Raw genomic sequence first — 23,008 nt, 5'->3', positions numbered from 1 at the left:
AACATTACTCAATGTCTTCCACTTTCTAAATTTGCACTGAATCTATTGCTCAATGAGGAGCTACATGAGGTCTGAGTTTTGTTCCCTTCTTCCCTGTCATCTTCAATTACCAAGGGCAGAAGAGATTTTCAATGAAATTTGGCTGTCAATGCCCCCAACACCACATCAATCTTTAAGGTCTAGGAACTTTGTATGGGGGATAGTGAAATACAGTATTAAATGGAAAGCCCTAAAGCACATACAACAGTTGAAGGAATGGCCACTGTGCACCTGAAGGCTGATGAGACAAATGGTAGGGTACCTTCCTCCAAGATGGTCCTGGGTGTGTGATGGTTGGATGCCTCATGCATATGGAATTAAGGACTGGACTGAATTAGAAACAAGGGCCATATCCCATAGGAAAACAAGAAAAGAACAGGTGGGCATCCGTGAAGACAGGTAATTAAATTTGTTCAGTTTAAGATGAAATTTTTTTCCGAAGTTTATAATGTTCCTAGCTAAATATGAATCTTTTCAACAAACTGAGAATTAAAAGGAGGATGGAGTTAGAAGATGAGAGAGAAAAAACGTCCTGAGAGAGCAGAAAGAAAATTCACAAAAAACTGTCACACGGCAGAGGCCAGAATGGAGCTGATGCAGCTATGTCATTATTCTGCAGACCTAGTTGAGACCCTTTGGTGTTTAAGGCAGGCCCAGTGTTGAGGAACTCCTTCAGGTTCTGCTTTTCTGGGAAAGGTCCTACCTATCCTTTATTTTACAAAAAGATTTACATGGTAAAGTTTCTTGGTTGGCAGAGTTTTGTTTGTTTTTCAGTTTTTTCCCCCCAGCAATTTGAATACAGTCATGGGCCACCTAACAATGATTCAGTCAACAATAGACCACATATATGTTTGTGGCCACATAACATTGTAATACTGTATTTTCACTAAGGATGTTCCATATTTAGATGTGTTTGATAGAGAGATACTTACCACGGCATTTCAGTTCCCTACAGTGTTTGGTGCAGTAACATGTTGTACAGGTTACTTGTCTGGAAACATTGTGCAATTCCACATAGTCTATGTGTAGTAGGATATTCCTTGTAGGTTTGTGTAAGTTCTCCCTATGATGCTTGCACACGATGACATTGACTAGAAATACATTTCTCAGAAATAATCTCTATCAATAAACCATACATTATCTAATATAATTCCTCTCCATTCGGAACTGAAAATCTTCTGCTGAGAAATCTGCTAAATCTGCTCTTTTACTTTCTGTTTTCAAAAACCTTTCTTTTAGCAATGTGGTTTCTAACTATCTGATTTTTCCCATTTGGTTTACCTTCTTTAAAATGTATAGAGCTTGATGGATGTGGACGAATATTTGCTTCTCCAGATTTAGAAAGTTGCTATGCTGTTACTTCTTTAAAAACCTTTCTGCCTCTCTTGCTCTGTCACTCTCTCTCTGTCTCTCTCTCACCCTATTCCTTCACTATCCCTTTTGTCTTAGTTTGCATAACTCCTCAATGCATAATTTCATTTTCACTGTGCTTCCTGACTCATAAGTCTTTAACTCTTTTTTATTTCCTTCATTTAAGTTTTTCCTCTCTGTCTATACTATTTCAAATGAACTTTCTTTGAGTTTACTGTTTCTTCTATTACTTGATCTAGTCTGGTCTAAAATCCTCTTAAACATTTTGTCTGACTTATTGTATTCTTCAGCATCAATATTTTTGTTTAGTCATCTTTTAAATGTTTTATCTCTATTAAAATTTTCATATTGTTCTTGCATGATGCCAGTAGCTCACTGAACATGTTTCTAACATTTACTTTAAATTTTCTTCCAGATAATCCATATGCTTCCTTTTCATTGATATCAGTTTCTAGATCTTTATGTTGTTCTTCTATTTGGACCATGTTCCCCTCCTCCTTCATTTTCCTTGACTGTCTTTGTTGCTACCTGTTCATCATAACAAAAGCCACCATACACTCTTCAAAGATGAGGCTTATAGAGATCATCCTCACCAATCAGTCCAGGCAGTAATTTGGGTCTCTCAAAACTTCGTAGTATTCAAATTTCTGACTCTGTTCTTAATGGTCCCTGGGTTTTAGAAGATGATAGAATTTGCCAGAAATCACAGGTAAGAGAGGTAGAAACTATTTACTCAAGCAGCCCCTTGAAAATTTGGACCACTGGACAAAGTTTCATTATTGATGTATGATTCATCAAAATAATGTTAGTTCAAGCTTTTCTCAACCAGTCACTAAACACTGAAATTTTATCATTTGTTATTTGAATCTGGGGTTTATTCTTTGAGTATTTAGGTAAAATTAAAAACTAGTTTAAATCTGCCTATTTGGCAAAATGATCTGTTGCTGAATTTCCATTTTCTGTGTTCTCTCTGTGTATTTAAATCTAAATCTGTATTAGACATGCATGTAGAATGTGGAAAAGTGTCTTAAAGATATTTAATTTATTTAATTTAATGGGGTTTCCAGAAGATGTGAAAATCTCCTTTGTTTATCAAACACCTGACTATTAGTCAATAGTTTTCTCTTTAATTTTTCTCTCTCCTCTCACATTATCTATAATAAGCAAGGAGAAATGAAGACACACCATCGACAGTTTGCTTAGACATCCCACCACCTAAAATTCTGTCACTTAAAATTCTAACTTCATCCAATGTAACATAACTAAGATATAAATTCTATAACAAGGTACACATAGTTTCCAGTTCTAATACCACGTTTGTGACAGAAACAAAGCAGGTGTGCTCTCTGCGAGGTGGTCATCTGAGGTCTGAGACAAGGGGTCACACAGGTATTTTTATGATATTTGAGGGATCGGGCAACTACAGTGATAACAATTCTGATCATCACTGGCTCTTACCGGAAAGTTTACAGGTTAAGTTACTGCTGTTATTACACCTAGTTAGAATGAAGCTCAGAGGAAGAGGTCACATCCTAGGTCACACAGTGAGGAGGAATGGAGCTGTGCTCTGCTCTCCACACTACGCACCAGGTCCCAGGCACGAGCCCAGGTTCCACTGACACATGGCATCTAGAGGGCAGTTCTCAGGGGATGGTCTTACCGCACCTGCTTCCTGGGGTAGGGCGCTTCCTTCTCTCAGTTGTGCACTTCCTCCTTCTGCCAGCTCTGAAGTGACCACTTGCATCGATATGAATTATTCGTATTCTCTCGCATATTATGGCAAAAAGCATATTTATTAAAATTTCAATTCATTTTCTCTGAAGCACATTGCGTTAGCAGAAAGCAATAAATCACATTCCTTCACCTCCCCCACAGCCCAAGATTCCTGAAGACAGAGCCGATGTGATGTACTCATAGGTGGATCTCTGCTCCACCTATGAGGAGGTGGCCTTGGTCTTCAAGTTTCAGCAATGCTGGGAAGCCAAGGACACCTCCGTCTCCTCCTCCCTGCTCTGCAGCTCACCTGAGAACAGCTTTCTCATTGGAATATCATCTGTTTAAGGAATACAAGTCGCTGCTTTAGGATTTGGGGCCTGAGTGCACCTACTGGATCCAGCCCAGGACTGGAGATACTTTCCAGAACACAACTTCACCTGAGACGTGTCCAGTCACACTGTTTTACTTGCACAATTTCAGCTTCCTCAGAAGAAAATTAAAATTGCTGAGTCTTTTTCATAAACGTTGTGCCATGTCCTTTTTCTGTTTCCTTGCCTGTTCATGTACGTCAGACCAGGTACCACTTATATGTAATGAGATCAGAATTCTGTCTCCAGTAACACATCTGAGGTGACCCTTGATTGTACTTTTGGTTTAGGCTCCATAATGTAGATTATAAAATTCATCAACCTCATTTCTATGTCAAAAGAAATCTGCATAATCTGAATATCAACACTTTTTGGAATCTCTTAAATAACGGAAGTAGCAAGAAATCTTACCCACTCCAAAAACTGGATAGACGGACATGCCTAAAATGGCAGTTGACACTTGCTTAACTGGAACAGAGGTTGCAGAAGCCGCAAGATATGAGGGCACTACATGACAAGCACTATAGACATCTGAAAGACAGATGTGGACTCGGTAAATGCAACAGTTCCAGAGGGTCTTTCACTTCTAAAGTTTCTCTACTTTCTCTCCAGAAACCTCAGGATTCTAAAAAATGAAATCCAAATGCATTTCCTATGGATGAGAATTGCAGATGATGAATTACTGAGAAACATACCAGGAACCTGCTTCAGGAGCTTCTACAGGGAAGGACTTTTCCAGAAATTTATCTGATGTGAACGAAGACAAATCTTCCCTTCCAGATTTTTCTTCCCTCCTTCCATTATTATACAAATGAGCAAAGTTAGCCAGTAGGGGTAAGAAGTGAGTAAATAGTCCAGGGATGCTGAAACCACAAAAGGGATTAACTGCCAAAAATGAGCTTTTGCCCCGGTGACGCCTGGTCAAGGTCACAGCCCAGAAGAGGATGCCAATCGCGTCTCTAGTTTCCGTGGTCAGAACAGGCAGTGCTTCCCCGCACTGCACAATCCATTCTCACCAGGATGATGGCTCTGGATTAAAGATGCAAGTGTGGCAATGCACAGACTCTATCTGAGGAGAACGTAGGGAAACTAATGGAAAATGGCAGAGAGTGAGACAAGACAATAGAGGAATCTGAAGCCTCTGATATCACCATTTTTAAGACCAAGGTCTTGAAAACTCCCTGACTGACCTCAGCTTCTGTTATCATGAAGCCTTTGCTGGATTCCTAGCTGAGGAAATGAAAAAAACAACCTGCACGCATTTCCCAAGTATCCCCTGGTAACCTGTTTGCTTTAGACCTGTAGGGGAAAAAGTCAGATACATGGGCCAAGTGTCAGTGTAGGTGGCACTTCCTATAAGCTACAACATAGGAAGAAGGGAAAATGTGTGTTATTGGAATAGTGGATATGGAGTGGGGTGTCATCTGAATGTATCTAGACCTGCTGGTATTCTCAGGTGCAACATTCAACTGCAGGAGCCCATTGAAGAAACACGTCACTCCCCAAACTCCTGTAAGTTTCTATATTCATTTTGGATCCACTAATGAAGTGAATCCAGAGCTTCAGAGAAGGAGCTTCCTCCTTCATCATATAATCTTTGCTTTGGTTCCCCCTGCAGAGTTCAACAGGTTTAGTAAGGCTAATCAATTGTTTCAAGAAGTGGTGTCAGCAGCATATGGTGTCACTGAAAGAGTATTCTAAACCAGAACAAAGCCATTTCATGTTGGGCTGGAGAAGCTGGGGGTAAATGTTTTGTGAGCCCCAACTGGAACCTCCTTGCAAGGCAAGGGCTGGGCTGGAGAGTCACTCAGGAGCCACACAACACAGGTTCCAGCCCTGGAGCAGGTGCACAGGAGGCTGCTGAGAAGGTTTCCTTTGATGGACTGAGTCTTCCTTTGTCAGAAAAAAAAGCTAAAATACGAGTTCAACAAGTTGCTGATATCTGAACCATTCATACAATTTAAGGCAATGAGAACTATTTTTAAAGTGGGCTTCTGGGATTATTAATATCTTAATAGTGAGAATATGAAGAATAGGAATGGTCTTACTAATTTAATGGATACAGAATTGTGGTAGCCACTATATTTCTATGAATAAGAAATTCAGATTTCAGTGTTAAGTAATGTTGCCTACATTGTGTGAGTGACAGGGCAGTGGTGGATCTTGGAGTGTGGCCGGGGCACTTACCAAGTGAGTCAGAAATCAATATGTAAAAATGAGGATTTATGGATATGAACTGAAAGTATGTAAATACTTCATAAAATACTAACAAATGGAGTTCAAAATTAACCCAAAATTATTAAAAACACGTATTCCTTGAGAATTATATTGGGAGCAGTGAGTTCATAAAGAACTCCAAACTAGTGTTTCAACTTCTGATTCCTATTGTTCCTGAGATGAGAAAATCAGCTCTAATTACACATCCCACGGCAAACCTCTAAACCAAGACTACTTCCACTGAAGATCCTGGGGAATCAGACGCAGGGCAGGTGCTAGAGTCACTGGATCAGGAGTACCCAGCGGATCTCAGAGGGACCTGCTGGACACTCATATAGGAGATCAGCAGTCACTGTCTCAGATCACCAGTGAGCTGTGCCGGTGCCTGACAGGTCCAGAATAGGGCCAAGGCCTCTTCTCAGTGTCATGGAAAGGGATGGTTCCAGAAATCTTCCAGGCAATCTCTACACTTATACAATGAAAGTTCATAGTGAGGAGGGTGCTCTGAGGGGGCTTATTCTTCAGTGAAAGGACCTCTGTCCACAAACATTCATAAATGGAGCAGGACATGCATTTCATCAAACAGGATTAGGGCTCAGACCATCTGCATCTCACTCATAAGGCCAATGTGTCATTTACCTTCCCTTTCTTATCATGGATCAGGCTTTGAGCTACAAAATGTTCTGCCTCATGAATATGCAAATATGCTGAGATCCACTGAAGTAAGTAACCTGACATCCACTGGATGTCTGTGCCTTGAGAGCATCATCCAACAACCAATCCCTCCTCTAGAGAAACCCCTGAGAGCTCAGCTTCTCACCATGGACTGGGAAGAGAAGATCGTTTTTTTGGTGGCAGCAACAATAGGTAAAGGAACACCTATTCCCTGAGATGAGAGGGGAACTCTTTTCAGTCAAAAAGAATTCTATCCACTCTTCTGTGTCCTCTCCACAGGTGCCCACTCCCAGGTGCCTGGTGCAGTCTGGGGCTGAGGTGAGGAAGCTTGGGCCTCAGTGAAGGTCTCTGTAATTTTCTGGGTTCATCATCACAAGCTACAGCATACACTGGGCACAACAGGCCCCTGGACAAGGGCTTAAGTGGATGGGATGGAACAACCCTAGCAATGGTAACCGAGTCTACACGCAGAAGTTTAAGGACAGACTCACTATGACCAGGGACACGTCCAAGAGCACAGCCTACACGGAACTGAGCAGCCTGAGATCTGAGGACACAGCCGTGTATTACTCTGCACGACACACAGTGTGGAAACCCACAGCCTGAGAGAGTCTGAGGGCCTGAGGGAGGGGAGAGTTGTGCTGGGCATGAGGAGATGACAGGGATTATTTGATTGTAGACTTTCTTAGAAAGTGAGGTTAAGTCATTGAAGAAAAGGAACAAGAGAAATGTGTATGCACTCTAATTATTTGAGAAATTTTCCGTACAATATTTACTGTGTAAGCGAAATTCAAGGAGTAGGAAACAATGAAATTAATAGAACTGATATAGGAATTGCTCTGAAGATACTAGTGTGAGCATGAGTTTTTGAATCCGTGTTGTAAATATTTTGGAACACAGCTGCGAGATCACATTTTGTCTCTCCATTTACGTGCATTATATGAAATATCAAAATGTTTTAATGTTTTCCATAGTGTGCAGTTATGACTTGGGGCTCATGCCAGCAATGCATGATAGATCTCGGTTCTTCCTCATTCTTATTGCCATTTGGCACTATGAATATTGTGTATTTTAACCATTCTACTAGATTATTAGTGGTATCCCATTGTTGTTTAAATGCACATCTCTAATTAAAATTTTATATTTAATTATTTTTGTATAATTATGATGAAGTGTCAATTTTGATATTCTACTCATTTTTAATTTAACTGTTTTCTTTTTATCCGTTGTATGTTTCCTTACATGCCCAATATAAAATACATTTACCAAGTTAACATAAAGCCATTTAACAAATATGTGATTTGGAAGTGTATTCTCCAAGTCTGTAGTTGTCTTTTCACTGCTTCATCAGTGTCTGTGGCAGAAAAATGTTCATATACACACATATATATATGTATATACACATTTAGGTGTGTGTGTGCATGTGTGTATAAACTTGGATAAAATAATTTTATTTTTCCATAGATTATACTTCTGGTATTATTCTAAAACTAATTACAAATTCAACTCTAACAGAAAAACTTTTGTCTCTAATCTCTGGCCACAATCACAGCATAATTCTTTAAATTTCACCTACTTTATGGGAGGATTATTAACTTAAGATGTTTGAAATTCTTCTGCATGAAAAATGTCTTTCTTTCAACTTTTTAAAAGTTTAATTATCTGTTAATAATAGTGTTGGTTCATTAACATTTATTTTTCACTATGGAGAAAATTTGATGTTACATTATTCATTTTATTGCTCAAATCACCACAGCTTTTTTAGGTCCTGTGAGCTCATTTAGTTTGGGTTCTGTTTCTTCACAGCACACCCCATCCTTTTGTTTTTGAACATGTTCCTTTGTCCTGGTCTCACAAGAAATTCCAAGCTCATTTTCTTTACTATCTTCTCTATACATAGAATCTGTTATTTCTCCAAGGATTTCAGGTTCCTCATATTAAAGAATTACATTAAAATACAAAATTGTGATAATGGGTGTGTGTTGTTAATGTGGTGTCAGTGTTTCTAGTATCTCTAAGCTAACAGCCCTGGAAAATATGCAGTGTATATTAACCCATGTGTACATGCACATCTGAACTATTTCTGTGCCTTATCTTCTGTACTTTTATTATACCAAACTTTAGAAAACACTGGAATCTACAATCTACTATGATGCCACATGAATGTTTCTAGCCCTCCTTCCTTTCCTGTGCATAACCACCAACTGCAAAGTGAGAAACCCCCTCCCACCATACGCCATTCATTTAATGAGTTGTACAAGTTCAGGATATCTGCACAGTGGTATTAGAATTGTTAACTTGTCCCCCTGTTTCAAGCATGTTTATCAACTAGAATACAGTGTTTAAGTGCAGTTTCTTTATACTTTGATTTACAAAGCACCTTAATTTCCAAAGTTATCTAGGTGAGAAATTGTATGTGCCACTTTCTTCAGTGAGGTTATTTCAAATATACTGTGCACTTTTTATTTGACATTTTGTAAAAGACAAAACTGTAGATCATATAAATATATGAGAGTTTTCTAGAAATTTAGAGAGAGGGTATGCATTATGAGAAACAGGCACTTTTTACAAACAGTGAAACGTTTTTATGATCTGTGGTAGTGAACACATGACACAATTTGTTAAGTCTCGCAATTTTATGATGTAAAGTGTGAATCGAAATATATACAACTTACAGAATGATTTAGCACATCATGAACCCGAGGGTAAAATGCAGAGAGTATAAAAGCAAAATATCTAATAACTTTACACAGTGTGGGGAGGGAATTGCATGAGATGCAGGCAACAAAGAATGAAGTAACTTTCTCCATTTGCGCATGTTTCCATTCACATGAGACTTTAATCAGGTTCATGTGCAGTCAAGTTTCCCTCCTGACAAGCAAATAATCCAGATGATTCGCATCTTCCCTTGGCCAAGAAAGATTTCCCTTAAACTTTAGCTCAGTTCAGGCACACACTGTCTCTGAATGGGCATTTACTATCAGTCAATACACACACCTGTCCCCACGTGGACCTTTCCCTTGGACAAACACACGCATCCTCATGTTAACTCTTCCCTCAGACAAGCACACCTTTCCTCATGTGAACTCTTCCCTCAGATAAGCAAACATGTCCCCACATTGAATTTTCCTCAGACAAGCACATATATCGGACACTGAAAAGTTGTGTGGTAAAATGAGCTCAGGATAGAGGTAATTATGGACTCCAGCTCTGACAATTTGTAGAAATTGTCATTTTTTAAACTCTAACTGAAGATTTTTCTTTATTGTAGACGACAGGGGCTTACAGCTCTAATTACACAGCCTACAGGCAGGATTCCATTTCCTCTGGGTAAGATTTATTTATGTATTTTTACTGGTGATAAACATTGATACTATAAAGATGCCCTAACGGGGTCCACATATGAGAAAAAGAGTAATGGGCAGATCAACCTGAAAATCCAGTCCCAGGAATCCATTGACCCTGCCCTCTCTGGAATCCAGAGACAGAGATGGGATGAGCCCTGATGAATAGTGCACTCATGTCCCCAGGGAGAAAGACATGGAAATGAGGTCCCTCCCCTGAAAATGAAAAGCACCTCATCCCCTGTTCCTGCAGGCCCTGGTGACGAGCCACCCCACATCTGTGCTCTTCCTCAGTGTCCACACAATGGGGTCTGTGCTGATCTGAGCTTCTCTTGTCATCACTCTCAATATTCATATTCCCCATGGATCAGGCTCAGCTGTTGCCTCTGTGTGTGCAGAAGTCCCCTGTGAAGTTAACTGGTGGAGTCACACAGAGAAATACTATAGACCAAGAATTCTCAGACCTTTCAGCAAAGCCTCTGGATTCACTTTCAATGAAAACAGCATAAGCTTGGTCCAGCAGTCTTCATAAGAGCAATTGGTGTGGGTAATAACAGAAGTAATTTAAGTGGAAGTTCCCAATGAGACTCTCCTTGAGTACAAAGAAGATTAACATTCCTCAGAGATGCTCTTATCAGAAAATCTCTTTTAAGATGATTAACCTGAGAGCTCAGGAAAAGCCCCTGCATTACTGTGAGGGACACAGTGGAGGCATCACGCTACCTGACTTCAAACTATACTACAAAGCTACAGTAACCAAAACAGCATGGTACTGGTACCAAAACAGATATATAGACAAATGGATCCGAACAGAGTCCTCAGAAATAATACCACACATCTACAACCATCTCATCTTTGACAAACCTGACAGAAACAAGAAATGGGGAAAGGATTCCCTATTTAAGAAATGGTGCTGGGAAAACTGGCAACCATAGGTAGAAAGCCAAAACGGGATGCCTTCGTTACTCCTTATACAAAAAATTAATTCAAGATGGATTAGAGACTTAAATGTTAGACCTAAAACCATAAAAACCCTAGAAGAAAACCTAGACAATACCACTCAGGACATAGGCATGGGCAAGGACTTCATATCTAAAACACCAAAAGCAGTGGCAACAAAAGCCAAAATTGACAAATGGGATCTAATTAAACTAAAGAGCTTCTGCACAGCAAAAGAAACTACCATCACAGTGAACAGGCAACCTACAGAATGGGAGAAAATTTTTGCAATCTACTCATCTGATAAAGGACTGATATCCAGAACCTACAAAGAACTCAAACAAATTTACGAGAAAAAAACAAACAAACCCATCAAAAAGTGAGCAAAGGATATGAACAGACACTTCTCAAAAGAAGATATTTATGCAGCCAAAAGACACCTGAAAAAAGGCTCATCATCACTACCATCAGATAAATGCAAATCAAAACCACAACGAGATACCATCTCACACCAGTTAGAATGGCAATCATTAAAAAGTCAGGAAATAACAGGCGCTGGAGAGGAAGTGGAGAAATAGGAACGCTTTTACACTGTTGGTGGGACTGTAAACTAGTTCAACCATTGTGGAAGACAGTGTGGCAATTCCTCAAGGATCTAGAACTAGAAATACCATTTGACCCAGCCATCCCATTACTGGGTATATACCCAAAGGATCATAAATCATGCTCCTATAAAGACACATGCACACATATGTTTATTGCGGCACTATTCACAATAGCAAAGACTTGGAATCAACCCAAATGTCCATCAATGACAGACTGTATTAAGAAAATGTGGTACATATACACCATGGAATACTATGCAGCCATAAAACAGGATGAGTTCATGTCCTTTGTAGGGACATGGATGCAGCTGGAAACCATCATTCTCAGCAAACTATTGCAAGAACAGAAAATCATGCACTGCATGTTCTCACTCATAGGTGGGAATTGAACAATGAGATCACTTGGACACAGGAAAGGGAATATCACACACCAGGGCCTATTGTGGGGTGGGGGGAGGGGGGAGGGGGGAGGAATAGCATTAGGAAATATACCTAATGTAAATGACGAGTTAATGGGTGCAGCACACCAACATGGCATATGTATACGTATGTAACAAACCTGCACATTCTGCACATGTACCCTACAACATAATGTATTAAAAAAAAAAAAAAAAGATGATTTACCTGAGAGCTCAGGAAAAGTCTCTGTATTCCTGTGAGGGACACAGAGAGGAAACATCTGCGTGAGATCAGACCCAAGCCTCCCTGCAGGGAAAAAGGAGGGGACAGCATGGTATGCTGCTCAGCATCACCAGGGGTTGCTCAGGAAACCAGGGAGCTCTCAGGACACCATGGGGTGCTCAGAACCCCCAGGGGGCGCTCAGAACACCAGGGGACACTCAAAACCACTAGGGGACGCTCAGGACACCAGGGGGCGCTTAGAATCACCGGGAGGTGCTCAGGACATCAGGGTGTTAAGAACCACTAGGGAGCACTCAGGACACCAGGGGGAGCTCAGGACACTAGGGGGTCCTCAGAACAGCCAGGGGTCAGTCAGAACATCAGGGGGCGCTCGGGACAGCAGGGGGCACTCAAAACCACCAGGGGGCACCCGGGACGCCAGGGGGCGCTCCAAATCACCAGGGGCCACGCAAGACATCAGAAGACACTCAGAACCATCAGGGGGCACTCAGCACACCAGGAGGTGCTCAGGATATTAGGGGGTACTGAGGACACCTGGGGGCTCTCCAAACCACGAGGGAGAGCTCAGGTCACCAGGGTATTCTCAGGACCTCCAGGAGGTGCTCAGGACATTAGGGGGCACTCAGGACACCTGGGGGCTCTCCAAACCACCAGGGAGGGCTCAGGTCACCAGGGGATTCTCAGGACCTCCAGGAGGTGCTCAGGATACCAGGGAGTGCTCATGTACAAGAGCTACAGGGGGTGATCAGAAAACCAGGGGAATCTCAGAAACCAGGAGGTGCTCAGGACACCAGGGTGTGTTCAGGACAGCAGGGGGCTCTCAGGACACCAGGGGGAGCTTAGGACACCACGGGGTGCTCAGAACACCAGGGAACACTGAGGACACGGTGGTGGGGGGGAGGGGTGGCTGGAGGCACTGAGGACAACACTGCTCCCTTAGGAGGCAGCTCCACATCAGGTCCCTGGGTTGGGACAGGGAGGAGGATGAGGGTTCCTTTTGGATCTGGACACTAAGCTGTTGGGAGTTTTCCTGCTTCCTTTGTGGATTCAATCATTGGCAGATTTTTCTCAAGTATAAAACTCTGCTTTCTTGTATTATGTAATGTTTTTGGCTTTGGAGGCTGCCAGAATTACATAGTATTGTGAGAGGATTTATTCTTGGTGTGTGCACAAGTGAGTGAAAGCTGCGATGTTAGGGTGGCTTTGAAAGCTATGTTAGGGGTGGCTGAGGACAGTTTACAGGAAATGGTCATTACTATAGAAGGCTACTCATTTCTTTGCACATTTGCATACACAATTGCAGTTAATGCACTAAAAACTGCATCCTTTCTTGTCCCTTTTTCTTAAATGGCTGCACTCTAAGGCCAATAATCTAATCAAGCTGTGTTTCAAAGACCAACAATCAAGTCAAGTCTGTTTAATGAAACACTTTGTAAAGAAAATATGCATCTTTTATTAGAGTCAGCTTTAAAGTTTACATTGCTTTACAAATATTAATTTGGTAAATAGAATCTCATAATTATCTTCAGTAATTTAAAATCTCAAAGCCATGTCATATTAAGTAATCCGAGGTTTCTCACTGTGAATTAAGGTTTCTAAACATTAGAATAGTAAGAGAGTATAATGAAATTTTTGTGAAGTTTATAAAGAAAGATGAGGATATGTTTTTTGCTTTAGATTATTTTGTTTTCCTGTTTACAGGGCATTTCTACTGGTTTTAAATTAACAACCACTGTTTACGTCTTACCCCTTTTTAAAAACAACTGCTGAGTTTTTATTAATATTCCATAGCTGGAGTTTTGAAGTAAAAGCTCTAGTATCTTTGTATTAGTGTGAATGTGTGCTGGTATGTATGTGTTAATATGTATGTATATATATGTCGTTATGCATTGTGGCTACAAGGTACAAAATTGACTTTAAAATAAGTAACTATTTTTAAATAAAGGAGCCCTAAATAAATTTTAAGTACCTGTGACATAAATTAATAGTTAGTAAATGAGCTGGCTTTAAAATCATTGTTAAAGCAAAATTAGAGATATTTTCAGAATTATCAGTTTACCTTATTGTTTATATTAATTGATCAAGTGATTTTCTATTTAAAATCACAGCTAGATATTATATGGTGTGCAAATTTTTTATAAAGATTATAAAATTATAAACCTAGTTAAAGCCAGAATGATTTTTGTTGTTTGGCAAATAATATGTTTAATATTGTTGTTTTAATAAAAAACAGGTAAATAGTTGTTAGAAAAACAATCATTTAATTAAACATAAGATTTTTACTTAGGTAAATACATGAAATTCATGGGTTATAACATGGTTAACAAGGAAAAGACTTTAAAGTGTGAGTATTATAGCTTTTGTAAATAATCTAGGTAAACTCCTTAAAAATAAACTAGGTAAATGTAATGAACCTTTTGCATAAACTTGTTCTACAATTTTAAAATGTAAAGTTTAATTAAGTAATAAATATTGACTAAATGTTTAAGTCATTACTAATTGTTTTAAAAAATATATACTATAAAAACTTATTTTTAAAAACAATTTGATCTTACAAAAAGAACTTCTTTAATTCAAAGATTTCTTATAAAACATCATAAACATAACCAGTAAATAAGAAAGACTTAAAGAAAGTTACAGAAATAGAGAAGTATTTTCGATAAGGAAAGTTAAAAAAATTATATGAGAAAGAATCTTGTATGATAACATTTATCCTGTAATAAAAATGACTTTATTTAATGAAGAGTGATGTTTAGAATAAAACAATATGTTCAAGCATGCCACAATGTTCCACTGTACAATTGTACAATGTATGTACAATGGAACAACGCCACTATGATACTTCTCGAGAAGAACAACTCCAAGACACATAATTGTCAGATTCACCAAAGTTGAAATGAAGGAAAAAATGTTAAGGGCAGCCAGAGAGAAAGGTCAGGTTACACATAAAGGGAAACCCATCAGACTAACAGCAGATCTCTCAGTAGAAACTCTACAAGCCAGAAGAGAGTGAGTGCCAATATTCAACATTCTTAAAGAAAAGGATTTTCAACCCAGAATTTCATATCCAACAGAACTAAGTTTCATAAGTGAAGGAGAAATAAAATTCTTTACAGATAAGCAAATGCTTAGAGATTTTGTCACCGTCAGGCCTACCCTACAAGAGATCCTAAAGGAAGCACTAAACATGGAAAGGAACAACAGGTACCAGCCATTGCAAAAACATGTCAAAATGTAAAGTCAATTTCCACTTTTATATTAGCCACGAATATGGGATAGATGGGTGCTCCTAAGAGATAGATACCTTGCCCATTTTGATGCTTTTTCCAGAAGATGTGAGAAGCCACTTTGTTTGCAAAGCATCCCAGAGCCATGCTCTGCTCCACAAACATGAGTGCCCATTTCCTGGTCTTTGGTTAACTGTAAAAGGCTCATCAGTGCACCTGGGCTAATTTCACATCAGGTAGAGGAATGTGTTCTAAAGGAAAGCTAAAGTTGCAATAGCAAGTCCTGCTCAGTAACCTTCAACTTCATTGTTTTTGTGTGACCCATCAACTAATTACATTACATCAAGGTTCTCAATGGGAGTTTCTAATAAGTATAAGGGATGTACAGAAATTCCCTAATTAAAATAATACAATTGTGAACACAACCTCAGTATTCAAACATGTCTCCACCCTTCACACCCTTCACACCCTTCACACCCTTCACCACAAAGGAATTTTCATCTCTTCTGGAAGTTGGTTTCATTTTGAAATTAGTGATTTTTTATTCATTTTAATATCTCAAGATTATCGTATATGACTATTTTATGAGAAAGTTAGTTGTGGGAACTTGAACTAAACAACTGAAAACAAATTCACAACTAATTAAGCAAGATGACAGAATGTGATTGGCTCCAGGCTTTGATAATCCAGTGTTTTATGGACCCAGACTTTAAATTTACACATCTTCCTGTTACCTTGATGGCACAGTCAACTCTCATTATGAAAGAAATGGTGACTGCATTCCCAAGGATCACGCACAGTTACAAAAATAGACTGGCTAAGGTGAGGAGTTGATGGTTTAAATTCCCGTTTGAAGAAGTAGAATCAACTACTTTTCTGAGTGGCTCACAATGACTCCAGCTCACTCACAGAGCTCAGACAGAAACTTCACTTGAGGGTGGGAGCTGGGCTGCAGGGGGCACTCGGTAGCCATAAAGGTGAAAGTGAGCTGTGAGATGGAACTTCCCCGTCACCTCAACATGGAATTTATTGTTTCATTTCATTAGTACTCATTACATAATGGTTCATATTTTTTCGTCTGTTCATTACTTGTATTTTTCAAAGGAATCTCACTTGAATCTTTACTCATTTGCATTTTGTCTCCAGGACAAGGTTGGGAAGTGTTACCCTCAGCATCATAACATGATCTAGTGACCTGACACATTTGCGGCAAAGAATACCTACCAATTCAGAAGCTCTTTGGTTTTGATTCCATGAAATAGAATTATTTCTTCTGTTCTGTGTATGAGCGTATCCTAGCAATCCTGTACACACCCACATAGATGTCTACAAGCCTATGAATTATTCTCTGTAAATAAAAATTTATCTCAATTTCCCTCAGTGTTCATGATTCTCCTGAAGGTGAGGAAGGTCTTTCTGGATCTGTTTAAACAAAATGTCCAGAGACCACCTGGTAGGTCAGGAGCTCACCTGGCTCTGGATGTTGGCTCTGTGTCTTTCCCTCTGTTGTCCCACAGGTCAGCTCACTTGTTCAGCCCTAACAAGAGAGCCCAGGTTTGTCCTGATGTTGAAACACACCCAACTTCTGATGACTCTCCTGTTATCCACATCCATGGATATAGATTATTTATTATATAAATCACCAAACTAATGTCAAATGCCCAAGTTGCAATACCGCAAACACTAAGGTATGTTCATGCAATTCAACGAAGGAGAAAGTCTTTCAGACACAGGTGTATCTGAAATGATAAATATGTGGGTGATGACTCTGGACTTGAATGTCATTGTCCAGCCAAGTTTCAGAAGTGTGACCTGTCAGGGAAGAACCAGAGTTCCTTGTGCTCTCAGAGGGGAGGGCTCACAGATGTCTTCTCTTGTTCCCAGGAAAGCCGATTGCACTAATCTTGATGATGAGACTATGCTCCTGTGCTGACCTATTATCGTTTTTGATTGAAATTGCCACTGTGATCACCAATCTACATCTATTCACATAGAATTGTATAAAGGTCAGGCCATATTCTCAGCATCACACATTGACATGGTTGGAGAAACATCCCACTACCTTCTCCTGTGATTGCAGACAGAATTCCAAACTTCAAACGTTCACAAAATGGAAGGTCTCCGATTTCTTTTTCTTTTTTATGACGCACTCTCTGGGACAGATATATTCCCTCTAACCATGATGGATATTCTGAATTACAATAAACATTGCATGGATGTAGGTTTATATAAATTCACTGTGACGAATATATTTAGCTACTGCCTTAATATTTTGAATGGAGATTTGACAATTTAGATAACCTGGATGTTTGGTTGGTTTCATATAAATCTTCACGGGTAAAACAGCATTGAACCTATTCCAAAATCTGTCCTTGATCCATGATCACACTCATCTCCCAGACCAGTTCCTTGAGCACATCTCCCTACCTGGAAGGAGAGGACTCTGGGCTTGGTGAGGGGAGGCCCCAGGAAGAGAACTGAGTTCTCAGAGGGCATAGCCAGCATCCTCATCTCAGGGTGAGCCCCAAAGTCTGGGGCCTCCCTCATCCCTTTTCACCTCTCCATACAAAGGCACCACCCACATGCAAATCCTCACTTAGGCACCCGCAGGAAACCACCACACATTTCCTTAAATTCAGGGTCCTGCTCACATGGGAAATGCTTTCTGAGAGTCATGGACCTCCTGTGCAAGAACATGAAGCACCTGTGGTTCTTCCTCCTCCTGGTGGCAGCTCCTAGATGTCAGTGTCTCGGGGATGCAGATATGACGGTATGGGAGGCTATCTCTGATCCCAGGGCTCACTGTGGGTCTCTCTGTTCACAGGGGTCCTGTCCCAGGTGCAGCTGCAAGAGTCGGGCCCAGCAGTGGTGAAGCCTTCGGAGACCCTGTCCCTCACCTGCGCTGTCTCTGGTTACTCCATCAGCAGTGGTTATGACTGGAGCTGGATCCGCCAGCCCCCAGGGAAGGGGCTGGAGTGGATTGGGTATATCCATGGTAGTAGTGGGAGCACCAACTACAGCCCCTCCCTCAAGAGTCGAGTCACCATTTCAAAAGACACGTCCAAGAACCAGTTCTCCCTGAAACTGAGCTCTGTGACCGCCGCGGACACGGCCGTGTATTACTGTGCGAGAGACACAGTGAGGGGAGGTGAGTGTGAGCCCAGACACAAACCTCCCTGCAGGGAGGCGGAGGGGGCGGGCGCAGGTGCCGCTCAGGACCAGCAGGGGGCGCGCGGGGCCCACAGAGCAGGAGGCCGGGTCAGGAGCAGGTGCAGGGAGGGCGGGGCTTCCTCATCTGCTCAGTGCTCTCCCTCCTCACCAGCACCTCAGCTGTCCCCAGGGCTCCTCTTTCTTTGATATCTGTGGTTCTGCTTCCTCACATTCTTCTGCCAGAAAAGAAAGGAGGAAGGCACGTTTTCGTCTTACAATTGAGGTTTCACCGATTACTAGGAACTTTCCTACAAGTTCCTGCATGGCCCATTATTGCTTAGTGATTAAAAATATATCTATTCTAATGCTTCTCACCATTTCTTGGATTGTGTCATCAATTGAATTATGGCCTCTTTGGAATTCTTATGCTGAAACCTTAAATTCAATGGATCTAGATTGGAATTTTAATGATACAATTAAGGTTAAATGTGGTCAGAAGTGTGAGAAATTAATGCAATAGACGTGCTGTCTTTATAAGAAGAGGAAGAGACACCAGAGACCTCTCACTTTTCACGTGCACGCAGAGAAGAGGCCATGGGGAGACGCAGTGTATTAGAAGGTGCCCCAGTGCATGCCAGGAAGAAGCCGCACCAAGAATCAACCCTGCCAGCACCTTGATCTTCAACATTCAGACTTCAGAATTGTAAGAAAATCAATATTTGTTGTTTAAGCCACCCACTCCGTGTTGTCTTCTTAGGAAGACCCAGACAGACTAATACCACATAACTCATAACTCTGTTAGTGCTGTCCCCTGGATGGAGAATCAGCCCCCTGAAGGTGGGCACATCTCTCAGATTTCTACATAAAGTAGGCAAAAAATAATAGCTGTGATATAAAAACTTGTCATGTCCCTGTTGACCAATTTCTGGGCAAAGTGTTTTAATGAAGCCCCTGGGGCTTTGTCACAAAAGTTGTCTTTTATCTTTTCTTATGACCTAACTACTGGACAATGGATACCAGCTGGATGGAGACTGACCACTGACCATCTTTTGCTGTCTCCTTAGTATGCCACAGAAAACCACACCAACATCACTCTATGTCTTCCACTTTCTAAATTTGCACTGAATCTGTTGCTAAATGAGGAGCTACATGAGGTCTGAGTTTTGTTCCCTTCTTCCCAGTCTTCCTCAATTACCAAGGGAAGAAGAGACTTTCAATGAATATTTGCTGTCAATACCCCCAATGCACATCACTTTTTGAGGTCCAGGAACTTTATTTGGGGGATAGTGGAATACACTTTTAAATGGAAAGCCCTAAAGCACATACAACAGCTGAAGGAATGGCCACTGTGCACATGAAGGCGGATGAGGCAGATGGTAGGGTACCTTTCTCCAAGATGGTCCTGGGTGTGTGATGGTTGGATGCATCATGCATATGTAATTAAGGACTGGACTGAATTAGAAACAAGGGCCATATCCCATAGGAAAACAAGAAAAGAACAGGTGGGTATCCGTGAAGACAGGTAATTAAATTTGTTGAGTTTAAGATGACGTTTTTTCCCGAAGTTTATAATGTTCTTAGATAAATATGAATCTTTTCAACAAACTGAGAATTAAACGGAGAATGGAGTTAGAAGATGAGAGAGAAAAATCGTCCTGAGAGAGCAGAAAGAAAGTTCACACAAAACTATCACATGGCAGAGGCCAGAATGGAGCTGATGCAGCTATGTCATTATTCTGCAGACCTGGTTGAGACCCTTTGGTGTTTAAGGCAGGCCCAGTGTTGAAGAACTCCTTTAGGTTTTGCTTCTCTGGGAAAGATCTTACCTATCCTTTATTTTACAAAAAGATTTACATGGTAAAGTTTCTTAGTTGGCAGAGTTTTGTGTGTTTTTCATTCTTTTTCCCCCAGCAATTTGAATACAGTCTTGGGCCACCTAACAATGATTCAGTTAGCAATAGACCACATATTAATACCGTATTTTCACTAAGGATGTTCCATAGTTAGATGTGTTTAGATAGAGAGATACTTACCACAGCATTTCAGTTCCCTGCAGTGTTTGGTGCAGTAACACTCTGTACAGGTTAGTTGTGTGGAAATATTGTGCTATTCCACATAGTCTGTGTGTAGCAGGATATTCGTTGTAGGTTTGTGTAAATTCTCCCTATGATGCTTGCACAATGATGACATTGACTAGAAATACATTTCTCAGAAATAATCTCTATCAATAAACCATACATTATCAAATATAATTCCTCTCCATTCGGAACTGAAAATCTTCTGCTGAGAAATCTGCTAAATCCGCTCTTTTACTTTCTGTTTTCAAAAACCTTTCCTTTAGCAATGTGGTTTCAAAGTATCTCTGATTTTCCTCATTTGGCTTACCTTATTTAAAATGTATAGAGCTTGATGGATGTGGACGAATATTTGCTTCTCCAGATTTAGAAAGTTGCAATGCTATTACTTCTTTAAAAACCTTTCTGCCTCTCTTGCTCTGTCTTTCTGTCTCTCTCTCTCTCTGTCTCTCTCTCAACCTCTTCCTTCACTACCCCTTTTGTCTTATCTTTGCATAACTCCTGAATGCATAATTTCATTTTCACTGTGCTTCCTGACTCATAAGTCTTTAACTCTTTTTTATTTCTTTCATTTAAATTTTTCTTCTCTGTCTCTACTATTTCAAATGGTCTTTCTTTGAGTTTACTGTTTCTTTCATCACTTGATCTAGTCTGGTCTAAAATCCTCTTAAAAGTTTTGTCTGACTTATTGTATTCTTCAGTATCAATATTTTTGTTTAGTCATCTTTTAAATGTTTTATCTCTATTAAAATTCTCACATTGTTCTTGCATGATGCCACTAGCTCATTGAACATATTTCTAACATTTACTTTAAATTTTCTTCCAGGTAATCCATATGCTTCCTTTTCATTGATATCAGTTTCTAGATCTTTATGTTGTTCTTCTGTTTGGACCATGTTCCCCTCCTCCTTCATTTTCCTTGACTGTCTTTGTTGCTACCTGTTCATTATAACAAAAGCCACCATACACTCTTCAAACACAAGGCTTACAGAGATCATCCTCCCCAATCAGTCCAGGCAGTAATTTGGGTCTCTCAAAACTTCATAGTATTCAAACTTCTGTCTCTGTTCTTAATGGTCCCTGGGTTTTAGAGGATGAGAGATTCTGCCAGTAATCACAGGTAGGGGAGGTAGAAATGATTTAATCAAGCAGCCCCTTGAAAATTTGGACCACTGGACAAAGTTTTACTATTGACATATGATTCATCAAAATAACGTTAGTTCAAGCTTCTGTCAACCAGTCACCTAACATTGAAATTTTATCATTTGTTATTTGAATCTGGGGTTTATTCTTTGAATATTTAGGTAAAATTACAAACTAGTTTAAATCTGCCTATTTGGCAAACTGATCTGTTGCTGAATTTCCATTTTCTGTTTTCTCTCTGTGCATTTAAACCTAAATCTGTATTAGACATGCATCTAGAATGTGGAAAAATGTCTTAAAGTTCTTTAATTTATTTAATTTAATGAGGTTACAAGATGATGTGAAAATCTCCTTTGTTTATCAAACACCTGACTATCGGTCAATAGTTTTCTCTTTAATTTTTCTCTCTCCTCTCACATTGTCTATAATAAGGAAGGAGAAATGAAGACACACCATCGACAGTTTGCTTAGACATCCCACCACCTAAAATTCTAACTGTCACTTACTAATTCTAACTTCATCCTATGTAACATAACTAAGATAAAAATTCTATAACAAGCTACACATAGTTCCCAGTTCTAATACCAGGTTTGTGACAGAAACAAAGCAGGTGTGCTCTCTGCGAGGTGGTCATCTGAGGTCTGAGACAAGGGGTCACACAGGTATTTTTATGATATTTAAGGGATCAGGCAACAACAGTGGTAACAATTCTGATCATCACTGGCTCTTACTGGAAAGTTTACAGGTTAAGTTACTGCTGTTATTACACCTAGTTAGAATGAAGCTCAGAGGAAGAGGTCACATCCTAGGTCACACAGTGAGGAGGAATGGAGCTGTGCTCTGCTCTCCACACTATGCACAAGATCCCAGGCACAAGCCCAGGTTCCACTGACACATGGCATCTGGAGGGCAGTTCTCAGGGGATGGTCTTAGTGCACCTGCTTCCTCAGGCAGGGCACTTCTTTCTCTCAGTTGTGCACTTGCTCCTTCTGCCAGCTCTGAAGTGCATTGCCTTGAATTATTCATATTCTCTCCCTCACTATGGCAAAAAGCATATTTATTACATTTTCAATTCATTCTCTCTGAAGCACACTGCATTAGCAGAAAGGAATAAATCACATTCCTTCACCTCCCCCACAGCCCAAGATTCCTGAAGACAGAGCCGATGTGATGTACTCATAGGTGGACCTCTGCTCCAGCTATGAGGAGGTGGCCTTGGTCTTCACGTTTCAGCAATTCTGGGAAGCCAAGGTCACCTCCGTCCCCTCCTCCCTGCTCTGCAGCTCACGTGAGAACAGTTTTCTCATTGGAATATCATCTGTTTAAGGAATACAAGTCGCTGCTTTAGGATTTGGGGCCTGAGTGCACCTTCTGGATCCAGCCCAGGACTGGAGATACTTTCCAGAACACAACTTCACCTGAGACGTGTCCAGTCACACTGTTTTACTTGCACAATTTCAGCTTCCTTAGAAGAAAATTAAAATTGCTGGGTCTTTT

The 23,008-nt window shown here is 40.3% G+C and overlaps 1 long non-coding RNA gene and 1 gene segment (V, D, J or C); both read left to right on the top strand.

Moving 5' to 3' along the window:
* The window catches only part of LOC107126526 (uncharacterized), a 444,698-nt gene that overhangs the window by 194,223 nt on the left and 227,467 nt on the right, over positions 1–23,008 (top strand). The gene's annotated exons all lie outside the window — the stretch shown is intronic.
* LOC141407352 (immunoglobulin heavy variable 4-38-2-like) lies at positions 17,523–19,453 on the top strand. The segment is given in 4 exon segments: positions 17,523–17,595; positions 17,783–17,884; positions 17,968–18,401; positions 19,358–19,453. Coding segments are annotated over 4 exon segments (705 nt in total).

This window comes from Macaca fascicularis, chromosome 7, assembly GCF_037993035.2.
Source record: "Macaca fascicularis isolate 582-1 chromosome 7, T2T-MFA8v1.1".
Classification (NCBI taxonomy): domain Eukaryota; kingdom Metazoa; phylum Chordata; class Mammalia; order Primates; family Cercopithecidae; genus Macaca; species Macaca fascicularis.
This window is presented reverse-complemented; position numbering and strand designations above follow the sequence as displayed.